The 13,259-nt window shown below is 36.3% G+C and overlaps 1 protein-coding gene across 2 annotated transcripts; it reads left to right on the forward strand.

Annotated features, from left to right (window-relative positions):
- The first annotated feature begins 202 nt into the window (after positions 1–202).
- Positions 203–11,921, forward strand: ggt1b (gamma-glutamyltransferase 1b). 2 transcript variants are annotated; one of them, XM_044095927.1, is made up of 13 exons: positions 203–414; positions 2,178–2,364; positions 2,479–2,609; positions 2,701–2,790; positions 3,094–3,286; positions 3,369–3,529; positions 4,737–4,886; positions 5,743–5,879; positions 6,511–6,698; positions 6,775–6,902; positions 9,020–9,132; positions 9,238–9,351; positions 10,115–11,921. In XM_044095927.1, exons 2-13 carry the CDS (start codon positions 2,207–2,209, stop codon positions 10,259–10,261), a joined length of 1,710 nt encoding a protein of 569 aa, XP_043951862.1. In that variant the 5' UTR covers positions 203–414; positions 2,178–2,206; the 3' UTR covers positions 10,262–11,921. The 2 variants fall into 2 exon arrangements, with proteins under 2 accessions (XP_043951862.1, XP_043951861.1); XM_044095926.1 differs by lacking the exon at positions 203–414 and having other exon boundaries at positions 1,794–2,364.
- The last annotated feature ends 1,338 nt before the right edge of the window (positions 11,922–13,259 follow it).

Raw genomic sequence — 13,259 nt, forward strand, 5'->3', positions numbered from 1 at the left:
TTATGTAACACAATCATTGCAAAACTTTCTGTTCCTACATCATCCATTTAAAATGAATGACCAACAAAATGACGCCTCTGCAAGTTAATATTTGTCACAGACCTGTTGAAGTATCACTGTAGATAAAAGAAAATCTTTCGCCTGTAGGTTGTTTTACTTTGTAAGTTTCAGGGTCATGCAGTAACTCAGTCTGTGTTCATCAAAGTGAACACTGCAAACAAAATAACTTTTAGGCTGTTTTATTTTGGTTGTTTCTCCTTGTTCGTTCTGTACCTTTTACCACTAATGATGACTCAGGTTAGAGTGTTTATTGTGGGATGGGTTAAAGTTTAATGACTGCGACTTAAATACATCACCTATAAGCTGCTGGCAAAAAAGACACAGCCTGCAGCAGAAGCTCCAGGGAGAACCAGGGTAAGAGAGTTTCCTTTTTTATCCTTAAAGAGGTAAATGATGCCTTCGATTTGTTCATGGTTTTGTTAGACTAAAAACTGAATAGAGTCATTCTGATAGTATCAGATGTGAAAATCAAAAACTTACTTCCTGCAAGTGATTTCTGTAGAGCAGCATGCAACCCTTGTTCAACTAAATCAATTCACTCCCCTGTTACATAAACTGGGTACACTTCTGTGACAGAGCAAAGAATCAGCCTGACAAGAGGCTTTGGGGGCTTAAGGGGATAAACTTGAAACACTCCAGATATTTTTTTATTTTTAATTTTTTGCTGTCATTTATCCTTTTGGGTTTTGAAAGCACAGCAAGTTCGGTACAGTGACTCCTGGATCTCAAATATTCCTCTGCAGAATCGTGACTGTCTGAAGCTTCAAATGTAGTTCACAAAGTTCAAAAGAGATAAATACATTTTTATTTGATGTTTCCAATAAGAGTAGCTCTAATGCTTACGTCTCATCTCCTGAAAGTAGAAATATTCAGGCAAGACATTGTTGCGTTAATGTTTCAAACATTAACACAACTGTGGCTAAAACTATCTAGTTCGTTATGATTAACATCTGTTGTAATATTTCTATTCTGACCTTAAGATTTAAGCAAAAGTAGATAATGAACATCTGCTAAATTCAGTAGTACTTGTCATAGATTAATGCACAGCATGTTAATATTTATTCTTTTTTTTTTTTTTGCATTTTTGCTTTTTTTATAGAAGCACAAGCTGATATTAGCTGCTTATTTATGCAAGCCATCTGCTAAGATAGAAAAGCTGCTCAACAGATATGTTGCTCCTTGCTTGTCAATGCAGTTTTAAAACCAGCATTTCCTTTATAACAGCTATAGGTGGCGCTATTTTGATGTCACATCATGACTGTTTTTTTATTGTCACCAGAAATATTCCTAAACAGCTTAATCTGTGTTTTCTAAAGTGGGAAAGAGTGTCTTCTTTCATCAAGGAGGAGTTTATATTTGTATCTTGCGTTGCTTAAAACATCTGCAATATATGATTCTATATGACCATGACTCCCTATAAAGAGAGAAATACAAACATATCCCCAATCATTGGCTTTCTTTGTTACATTTCCATTGCTGATTAGTCAGAGGTACCTAAATATTTGCAGTATAATGCAAACCTCGCCAAAAATTCAAAACATTATTCTCAATATGCAGATGAACAACCAACTCAACATGAAAAATAATAATACTAGATAAATAGATGATGAACAATGAATAACAGCTGTGCTGTGTGTGTTTGGTAGTTTCGCTGTTCATTTTATAATGATAACATAGCTCCTCTTTTTTGAGCTCACAAACCTAAACTAAAAAGTTTTTTTTTGTTTTTTATCACATTAGGAATGAATTGAATGAGTTTGCAGTAAGATCCAAATGCAGAATGATTTAAATAATTACATAAAATAATGGGAAACAATACAAATGAAAGAGCTTAACTACCAAGGAGAGGGTAGACACTTGGACCAGGTGAGAACAGAAAAGTATAAATTATATGGTAAGACTCCAACAACAATACTGATGTATGACAAGACCTTGATGTCAAAAATAAATCCAGAAATATTAGGAAGAAAACACAAATGAATCATGACAATAATTGATATGACTTGACTTGTGAGATTTTGTTTAACAATGACTGGATTCAAATAAGTCCTGCCTTTTTTAAGTCAAAAGACAAATGCAAATGTTTTACATTTACATTTGTCTTTTTCCCTCTCCAGACAAATTATTAGGTTCCCAAAGATTCAAAATGGCAAAGAAAATAATAATAGTGGCCCTTGCAGTGCTGCTGTTAGCATGCCTCGCCACATTTCTGGGTGTTTTCTTTGGTCTGAAGAAAGACAGAGCGAATGGCTCCTATAAGGCAGCAGTAGCAGCAGATGCAGGCCCCTGCTCAGAGATTGGCAGGTAAGAACTTGTTTCGACAACATTGATATAAAAACCAGTTTGAGTTATAACTGTGACCACCTACGCAGAGAATAAAGCTATCCCTACGAGGTTTTTTAATTGTTTGTACTGTAGGGACATTCTGCTGAAAGGAGGATCTGCAGTGGATGCCTCAATAGCGTCGCTGCTATGTGTTGGATTAATGAACGCTCACAGTATGGGCATAGGAGGAGGTCTTTTCTTCACCATCTATGACGCAAAAACTGGTACAACACACATTTCCCACCACAAGACTCTCACATCTCTGCATCTCCACAAACCAAACAAACTCATGGAAATGATGTGACTTCTATGCAGGGAAAGTTGAGGTAATCGATGCAAGGGAGACGGCCCCTCAAAATGCAACAAAGGACATGTTTGGAAACAGCACAGAATTGTCCCGGAAAGGTATTGTTCTAAAATAGAAATGGAAATAAGCTGACATTTATTGGTCCTCCTGCCTTACAATGTGATATAATCTCTTCAATTTGCTGTCGATAGATTGGAGCTGCCCTATATTATCCTTGCATGTCTTGTTATGGGATGTTTCCCCCCAATAAATCATTGATCGCTGTTTTATGTTTAGACATTTTGCAACTGCAAAGCACACATATTTATTTTTAGGATGTTTCTTCTGTTCAGAAATACAAAAAGATAAAACAAAATGAATAAAAGCTCCCCTAAACATTTCAACCGTTTCTTGGTCTTTAGGAGGGTTGTCCATTGCTGTTCCCGGAGAGGTTCGGGGTTATGACATGGCCCACAAACGACATGGCAAACTGCCCTGGAAAGATTTGTTTCAGCCAAGCATTGAACTTGCAGAAAAAGGATTTCCACTGGGCAAGGCGCTGGCAAACGCTATTGATAGAAACAAGGAACTCATCGTGAACGACACAGCCCTCTGGTGAGAGACATCACCTTTAATTAGGTCTCTGCTTCATAGATAACATTCTCTGTCTGACATGATCTTTCTTGTCCTCTTTCAGTGAAGTGTTTTGTGCAAAAAACGGCGGCGTGCTGAAAGAAAATGACATCATTAAATTCACCAGGCTGGCAGGAACATACAGGAAAATAGCCGAGAAAGGAGCAGAGGAGTTTTATACAGGACAACTGTCAGATGAGCTTGTGAAAGATATTCAGGATGCAGGTATCATTGACTTTTACTATTAAATCATTTCATATTGTTGCTACATACACCAACCTGTGAAAGTACTCATTTGCCCTTGAAATAGCTTTTGCTTTGTTGAGCTATAAGCTCAAACTTAATTAGATTTTATTGGAGTTTTATGTAGCAAACTAGTTGAAAGACAAAGTAGTGTGGAATGAAAATGTTCCATGAATTTCTAACTTTTAAAATATTAAAAGGTCTTCAGGGTATGTCTAGAAAAAAAGAGACAGAATTTTTTTGTCTTTTCTTATTTACAAAACAGCTCGAGCTTTAGCAGATTGGATGGAGAACACTGGACATTATTATTACCCCATAGTATCTCTGCAAATCTGATTCAAAAACACATAGACTAAAAACATTTGTGTGACATGTATTTGTATTAACACTTTCTTTTTGCATATGGAGATTGGGCTTTTTCTTGCCTTTTTTTTGTGGCTAAAAAGCTCATTTAGATTTGATGGAGATCATGTGTGAACATCAGTTTTCAAATCTTCCCCCCAAAAAGTGCAACTGAGTTTGAACTTTAGCTCTTTTACAAAAATAAATGCTTGGAGCTAAAACATTACATTGTAACTGATGTTGTGTGTTTAGGATAACTTTCTTGATATAAATTAAAGACGTTTGCAGCCTCAAACAGTTTTTATCTTTAAGGATTTCACTGTATTTTGCTCCATCCATCTTTCTATCAACTAATTAGCATCTCTGTCTCCACAGCATAATGCTGCCACCCATCAGAAAATCCTTTCACTATAAAAGACGTCTCATGCTTTCTTTGATCTTTCACGTAAAAACCCAAAAGATAATATTTAAGTTTATGGCTGTAGTGGCAAAAAAATAAAATAAAATCATTGAAAAGTCAGCAATATTTGTAATGAACCAATTTTATAAAAGCTGACTTCACTTTTAAGAAGTTTCAAGCAACATATGTAGGTCTATTCTGGAAAATAAAAGCTTGAAACAGGATTTCTGTCCTTAGAATCTGTTGCAAATTATTTTGTGCAGTAACTCTTAATGCTACAAAAGTTTCAAATTCAACCCACTGTTTCCATCTTTAGATAAAAGTCTGTATTTTATTAAATTTCTGCTGTATGGGCTTCGCTGCGCCTCCTATTTGCAGGATAAGGAGAATTTGTTCCCCTTTTTCTGCTCAGAAATGTATTCACAGTTTTTCTAAATCCATGTTTAGGCGGCATCATCACAAAGGAAGATTTGAGGGATTATAAGCCTCTCTTGGATGAAAGCCCTTTAAGGGTGAATGTGGGGGAGTACGCCATGGTTGTTCCCAATGCCCCCGCTAGCGGCCCTGTGCTATCGCTGATATTAAACATCCTGAATGGTAAGCCTTGATACGCCGTCCAAAAACATCCTGAGTGGGAGAAAATGTGTTGCAGTGTGAGCTGCCTTCCAGCCACTCTCACAGAACGGAGTCGGCTCTGAAGGACATGTACAGGAAATCCTCTCTTAAAAGGGTCTTTTCACTTAATTTAACCAGAAATAGGATGGGTTATGTAACCGGGAGCTTGTAAAAATACTGATTTTTAACAGGGATGCGCTCTATTTGTCCTTATATGGGCTTAGATGTGGAATAAGCACTGATTATTAAAATGCTACTCATTTTCAAACTGAAAACCTTTTCTTTGTTCTGCTGACGTCATCTGTCTGATTTAGCTTGTTGTTGGCTGGGCCGTAATATTCAAGCTGCTGGTCTGTGAAGACACCGTCACGCTGCCTCGGCTTCGTGTCGGAGCAGTGACAGTATCTGCCACTGAGGATTAGAGAAACTTTCTTCTAAAATAATTAATCATCAAAACCCGCTCCCTTTGCCTTTGACTGGCCGCCCACTCACTGTACCCCACTGCCTCAGACACCCGAACAGTAATCCCACAAATGTACTTCTAATTGGACACAGATGACTGGTTCAAGCTTGACTCACATTTCAGTCAGTGTAAAATAAAATGCTCTCATCCCTGCTGATTTACCGTGACGCCTGCTTCTGTCCCAAAGCTAAGACCAAAAAAGTCCTGAACTGTCTTTGTTTTGGGCTTTCACCTCGGAGTAACACACATGTGGAACTAAATGAAAACACATTGCATGCCAAGTCAATTTATTCTCTGTGTATTTGAACCCAGAAGTATACAAATAGATTACGAAAGTTTTAATCAAGCTCTAATTGCGGTTGTGTGTATTTGCAGGATACAACTTCAGCGCAGACAGTATGGCGACCAAGGAGAAAAAGATCCTAACTTTCCATCGCATTGTGGAGGCCTTTCGCTTCGCTTATGCAAAGAGAACTTTGCTTGGAGATCCAAAGTTTCTCAACATTGAAGATGTAAGTTACGGGAAGTATGTTCGTTTTTGTTTTGCAATGACTAATAGTGTAGGGGGAAAAAAGGTTAAAGTTGACCTTTACCTTTCTAGGAATTGACACAGAAAGAAAATGAAACAAAGTAAGCCACATGTGCTTGCTGTAGATAAGTAAAAAGTTTCGGAAACATAGCATTTCGCAGATAACACAACCTTGTGACGCAAGAACTTTGTCCCCCTGTTACATTCTTACAGAACAGAAAAGAAATTTGTGTCACAGTTTAGTGAAATGGCTCCAGTCTAGTTAGGACTAAATCATACATTGCTAGCAAACACAGGTTATATTTAAATTGCTGACAAAAGCTTGTTATTGTATTTTTTATCCAAAGCCAAATAATTTCTTTATCACTCCAGAATGTACAAAGACCTTAATATTTGGAAATTTCTGAGTGTTGTTGATGAACTGACAAGGTTTGGAGAACATGAGGATAAGATAAACAATAACTAAACAAAACTAAATGAACAAAAAGCACAGGACTCAAACTGAGAGTAACTTAGGAAGCAAGACAAGCAAACACCTTATAGCTCTGTGTTGTTGTTCTGTTTGTTTAGCTCAGTTCTGAACTCAATCAGCTTAAACCGTTTTCTTCCAAAAGTTGATCAAGAACATGACCTCCTCTTCATATGCTGCCATCGTGCGGGAAAAGATTACAGATGATACCACACATCCCATGGATTACTACGAGCCACAGTTTTGGCTTCCTGAAAACCACGGGACGTCTCACCTGTCCGTCGTTTCAGAGGACGGGAGTGCGGTGGCTGCCACCAGCACCATAAACCACTAGTAAGACCTCCTAAATAATCAGAGACTATTTTAGCTCTTGTCCCTTCATATCTGATCCGTTATTGTCTACCTGCAGTTTGGGCTCAAAAGTCATGTCAGGATCTACAGGAATCATTCTTAACAATGAGATGGATGACTTCAGCTCACCATACATCAATAATGGGTTTGATGTTCCTCCATCCCCAAACAACTTCATCATTCCAGGTAGAGGTTTAACTTTTTGTGCTGGTGTAAATTGTGTATCTAAAAGGATCAGAGGGTAGAAGGTATACATCGAAGGTCCAAAATAGTTTTAAAAACACTTTTGTTTCAGCTCTTTTAATTAAATGAGAACAACCAAACCAACACTTCTATATAACGTAGCGCCTTGCTAACTTTCTTAAATGCTGCTACAGTCAGTAAATTTTACCTATACAGTTCTATTCACATTTAAAAGTATTTCAAAGTAAGATAAAGCTACATAAAACAGTGTATTCATAGAAAAAACATAAAAGAATAATTGGAAAGGTAAAAGAAGTGCATGTAATGTAAGGCTAAAATCTTGCAATTGTTAAGTGGAAGGAAGAAGAAAAGAGGTTTTCAAAAAGTTTACAAATTAGCTGAATCTTTATATTCCTCACCTTTTAACCATTAATGAAAGCCAACGCAACAGCAATGCTTCAGTAGTCACTATGCAAAAGTTTCTCAGTGTAAATACAACTGTACAATGAAGGTTTCAAAGGTTGAAAAACAGCAACAGTGAACCAACTAGAATATAAAGACAGCTAAGAGGTAAAGTTAGTGGAAACAATGATTAGAAAATTTAAATACGATATTAATGACAAAACTGAAAAAAGTGCAGGGGATTGAAAGACCATATTTCTTAGTTTATCCAAAGTTGAATTATCGTGGTTGGTCTAAATCTGTGTGGAATCAAAGTTGGCTCTGACAGACAGAGTCCACACATGAGTTTTATATCAAATATAAGGAATCCTAAACATTGGAGAAAGAGTTTGGTCCCCGAGCAGCTGCAGAAAAACAACATCAACATCCACAAAGATTCATTTGGAGAGAGTTCAAAAGCACTAAGAATAAAGACCATCAGACCATCAGAAAGTCATGATGTGTTGCCTCATAATGACAATTTCCAGCATTGTGAATTTCATGGTTCCTTCACATGTCCTGGGTCTTCTAGCTCAGTGTTTCCCAACCCTGGTCCTCAAGGCACACTGCCCTGCATGTTTTAGGTATTTCCTTGCTTCAGTGCAGCTGATTTCAATTGATGACTGATTAACAGGTTGAATCAGGTACATTAAAGCAGGGAAACCTCTAAAACATGTAGGACAGTGTGCCTTGAGGACCAGGGTTGGGAAACACATGAACTTCACAAGCGATTTATTGCACAAATCAAAAACGTTTAGTGGGTCAAATTATGGTGCCAGATGTATGTGATGTTGTTGAGTTGAAACTAATACAGACTATTATTTTAAATAATCAGAATTTATCTAATACTTCTCTTGCAGAAGTGGGTTCTGGTAGAGAATAAGCTTTGTTAGAAGATTTTGGTTATTTTACTGCTTGAGTTTAGATCGAAACAATTTTATAGCTTTGTAGAGATCAAATATTTTTTTAAATTAACTCCCTTCTGCTCACTTTTTACCTTGACATTTTTCTTTTGGCTCCACAGTGGCGCATGTATTTTAGGAGGATGATTCTTTATCTTAATTCTTAAGTAACTTTGGTTGGAAGTCTTCCTAAATGTTATCAGGTTATGTCATTTCACAAAGCTCTATTTTCCTTCTGTTCATTAATGACTGATCACTTCATGGATTGATTGTTCTGATTATTAAAACCTCACACCACTTTTCTAAATGCTGAATCATGTAGTGACGTATGGATCATCTGTTCACAGGCATGTTATAACTTGTTAATCAAAAATCAGCTTCATGCTGCACCTACCAAAATTATCCATGCCCTTTGACCTTGGTAACATTTTTTCACACAAATCTAAGCTTCAATGTATTTTATAAGTATTTTATCTGAAGGTAAAATTGCAGAACTGTGAAGGAGAATAATGTGTTATTTTCTAATTTAGGTGTTTGATGGAAAAACACTAACAATATGTTAGTTTGTTCAGTTTCTACAACATCTTCCTTCAAATTCATATTAACTACAAAAGTTGTATTACAATAAAAAACACTTTGAAAATACAACTGTTGAACACATAGTTTATTTGTATGAAGGAACATTTGCTTTGGCTTGGACAAAATAGAAAATAGCAGATAATTTGCTTTGTCTTTATTTATCTATAAGTATAATTATCCCTTACATTTTCTTAACAGGGAAAAGGCCGATGTCGTCTATGTGTCCAACAATCCTTTTTGACAAAAACAACAATGTCAAAATGGTAGTCGGAGGTTCAGGAGGAACAAAAATCACTACTTCAATCGCTCAGGTAAAACACGTTCACAGCTAAACCGTTAAGATGTGTGCATTTCTGCTTTTTAATTTTTTATTTTTATTTTTTTTTACAATGTTGTACATGTTTGCTGTTCTAAAGGTGATTCTCAACGCGCTCTTCTTCAACTTCGATGTTGATAAAGCCGTCTCAGACCCAAGGTTACACAACCAACTAAGTCCCAACACCACTCAGGCGGAGCCTAAGTTTGACAAAGTGAGTGTCAAAAACACAAAGAAGTGCTGATTTATGCAGCTAATATTAGAGAGCTGTGCTGCTCAAAGAGACGATCCAATATGTAAAAGCTGGATAACACAGAATGCTGTAACTTCAGCCACCAGCTACCCTCTTCATTACCTTCACCTTTCAGGGGTTAAAGTGGAAAGTTTTCGCTTAAACTCTGACTGACAGAAAGCAGCTCAGTTGTGAGGTTAAACAGTAATCATAATCACTTTACAACATAACGATTTTACAACATGCAAACTAATTTTATCACAAGGTTATCGCATGGGTCTTTTCCAGTTTATGGCAAAATGGTATGTATTGCAAATAATTAACACTTACATAAAAGTGAATCTATAATGTTTGAATCTGTAGTTGTTCAGAAATAACATATAGTTATTAGACATTATGTCAATTTATCTTCTGAGTTTCAAGATCTTTTCTGATTTTTGGTCAATTAGTTAATTATTATTATTTTATAGACTAAAAAAGTTTGGAAAGAAAGAGCTGTATATATTTGAAATTTATAAAGTCTGTCTTCAAAATAAATTCAAACACTTACACCAAGTTCTTGTTTTCAAAATTCATGAAGTCATTGGTTTGTATAAAAAAGAATAATGGTCTGAGTTTAAATAATTGCTTTGAAATAGCAAATGAAATGAAAAGGATTTTTATTTACTTTTAGGAGGCCTGTTTTGTTACTGAAGCTACAGAGGAATGTTCAGCTTTTCATACTCTCTCTTGTTTTACCTCACAGGAAATCGTGGATGGTTTGGCAAAGAAGAACCATGAGACGGCGTTCCTCACATCATCAGGAGCCGTGGTGCAGGCTGTGGTGCGTCATAAAAACACGCTGTTCGCCAAGTCAGATCCTCGTAAATGGGCGTACGCTGCCGGGTACTGAGGCCATAAATCCTTTGCTGATTATGACGTCCCAGTAACAGTTTGAACTTTAACACTTTTCACACAACATTAGAGACCAGAGATGATGAGTTCAACGAAGCCAAACGACCTTCGTCAACAGACTGACTCAGCGGATTTTGCGTGTACTGACTTATGTTTGCTGTTTTTTTTTTTTTTTTTTTTTACAAAATAGCACTTATGTTAATTCTAATCTCTTCTTTATTTATAGACAATTTAATTTATTAGCAACCATTTTTTGAAAATGTAGTGTTATAGTTTTGTTCTAATCCAGTGTAATTTAAAAGTTATTTGTGTTCTTTCTGGTACCACTAGCACTACTGAGCTGATGTCGAGCTGTTTTTGGTTGTTGAGCAGAATTGTAAGAAAAGGAATAACAAAGGGCTCAGACTGTAACAAGCCGTTCCAGGAGAAAAAATAATGGCCACAATAATTTCCTAACACCCAGAGTGCAGCGACCTACAATGACCTTATCTCATTATATTTGCTGCTTCCTCTTACAACTATGTCTTTCATTGCCTGAACTAGGAAGTATTAGAAAGTGCTCTTATCACTTTTATTTTCTTCTTGAAATCATAAAGCTTTACAAGAATACTATATTATTACAGTAATTACTGTAATAATTACAGTAGTAATACTGTAATTATTACAGTAATTACTGTAATAATTACAGTAGTAATACTGTAGCAATTACAGTAGCCATGGCAACGCTGAAGAATTAAAGAGAATTTAACCAGCCAATCACATGACTCTATCCCAATGGAGTCCTTAATGGCGGGCATTTCCAATCCAGATGTTCAGCAGAACCTCATGATCTAGCTCTGGATGGATAATTGTTTTTTACATCTTCATAACTGAATGTGTAAGTTATACTGTAATACTGTAATGCTGTAATACTGTAGTAATACTGCATATCATGGGCCTACTGTCAAAGAAATATGCGAAGGTAACATAGTTACTGAAGGTAACATAGTTACTTGATTATGCTGTAAGATGGCTGTTAGGGAATCACTATGAGAAAATCCATAATATTGCATAATATCCATAACTTTGACATAATACTGAAATGATAAATAGTTGGGAACAGTGAAAGTAATGACCTGTCACTATTTGTCCAATGGTGCTACTGTGGTAAAGGTTTTGGGGGCACTGACATCATTTTATGTGAATATTTTTTTCTCTTGACTCCAGAGCAAAGCTCTCACAGAATATATATTTTTGTTGTTTATTGACTAAAAGTATGTGTTTCTTTTAATAGCCCTGGATTGTTTTCTATTTAGTAACCATCAAGGTCGGCTCACATGAGGAGCTACTCTGGTTTCTGTAGCTACACATTCCCACGAACATTTCTCAGAGCTGATCTGGACACGTTCCACTGGGAGGAAGATTTGGGGCAGACCCAGGACTAGATGCAGCTCATATATCTCTTGGCTGACCCCAGAATGAGGCCCCCAGCAACAGCAGAAAAAAGGCAGCGGGAGAGAGAGTGAAAGCTGCACAGAACTGCTGACTGTTCCCAACACGAAGACTTTCTTACTCTAACTTGAAAAGCATGGTGACAAAAGTGAAGACATGATTGTTAATCGTGAAAGGAGAATATTTAGGATATATTTTGTAGTAATAAATAAACCTCTGTGAAATCAGATGTGTAGTTATACGTTGAGTTATTTAGAAAACTCAGAAGATGTCCCACTCTCCGTATTCCTAGGATTAGTGAATCTACTACATGTTGATGCTCTACTCTTCAAGTGTTTCAATAAGCAGATCTTTTCTCTGAAATCAATTGCCCAGACATCATACGAGAAATCCCTCACCACTGAGAGGTACTACCTGAACTTCCCTTGAGTAATCCCCCCAATAAGTAAATGTAATATGCCTTAAAATAAATCAATCTTTAAGTGTGATTGAAAAATATCACCCTGATAGATCTGGTTCAGCAAGTTTATAATATTTTTTCCTCCCTTAAGCTGCTGGAACACTGTAGATGTTATGTGTGTCTAAATATGGACCTTTAAACAAATTTTGTGAAATGTTACATTTTTAAAGTGTATTTTTCCTGTTCTGAATAGTGCAAATATGTTGGGATCAAAACTGAGGAATTGACAGTATTCACTCGCCATTACATTTTGCTTTTATTTTATTTTCCTCATTTAGGTTGAACTGACTGTCCGAGAACAACATTTTAATGCTCTCTGAGTGCACACAGATATTGATTATACAAATTAATCATTAAGTCATCCAGACAGTTTCACTTCTAGTTTTAAGCAGCCAAAATGCAGAAGTAAATAAAAATCTGCAAAGTGCAGCAACAGAATGTGCAACTTTACTACTTTTTGAGTTTTGGTTGCATTAACTTTGGTTGCATTTTTTTTTAGCATACCAAAAAAAATAAAAAACATTCTACACAAAGAAAAAAAATATTTGTGACTGCAAAGTTTGACTCTATTTTCTTCTACGTTTATTTTTTTAGGAGTTAATCAAGTTGCAGGTACAAGATGTTGGAACAAAATGCTGAAACCAAGTCCCACAGCTTCACTGTGCTGCATTTCTCTCTTTTACGTAGAATTCATCAGTGACCTTGTCACAGCACACTGAAATTTTCCTGGAAGGCCCAATTAGGCAGAGTTCAACATCCACATACTGTAGTAAAAATGAACAGAGTTGTGCAACTTTAACAGGGTTAAATTATCAACCCTGGAGGAATAGGGGAAAAAAAACTGCAGTCTCCACATATGCGATTTAAACTTGAATTATTGCTTTGGACTACATCCAAGCCGATTAAAATACCAACACATGTGCAAAGAAGTACGTACAAAAGCATCAAACAGCGGTTGTTGGAATAATTTGCTTCTTTAAAATGGCTATGAGGGTAAAACTATACAGTCATCAGCAGAGCACTTAACTTCCTGCAGTTAAAGTGAAAATTGGCATAGAGACTTATGTGGATTTTAAAGCTGTTGTTTGTTTTTATGCCTCAAAGA

Source organism: Gambusia affinis, linkage group LG17 (genome assembly GCF_019740435.1).
Source record: "Gambusia affinis linkage group LG17, SWU_Gaff_1.0, whole genome shotgun sequence".
In the NCBI taxonomy this organism is placed as follows: Eukaryota; Metazoa; Chordata; class Actinopteri; order Cyprinodontiformes; family Poeciliidae; genus Gambusia; species Gambusia affinis.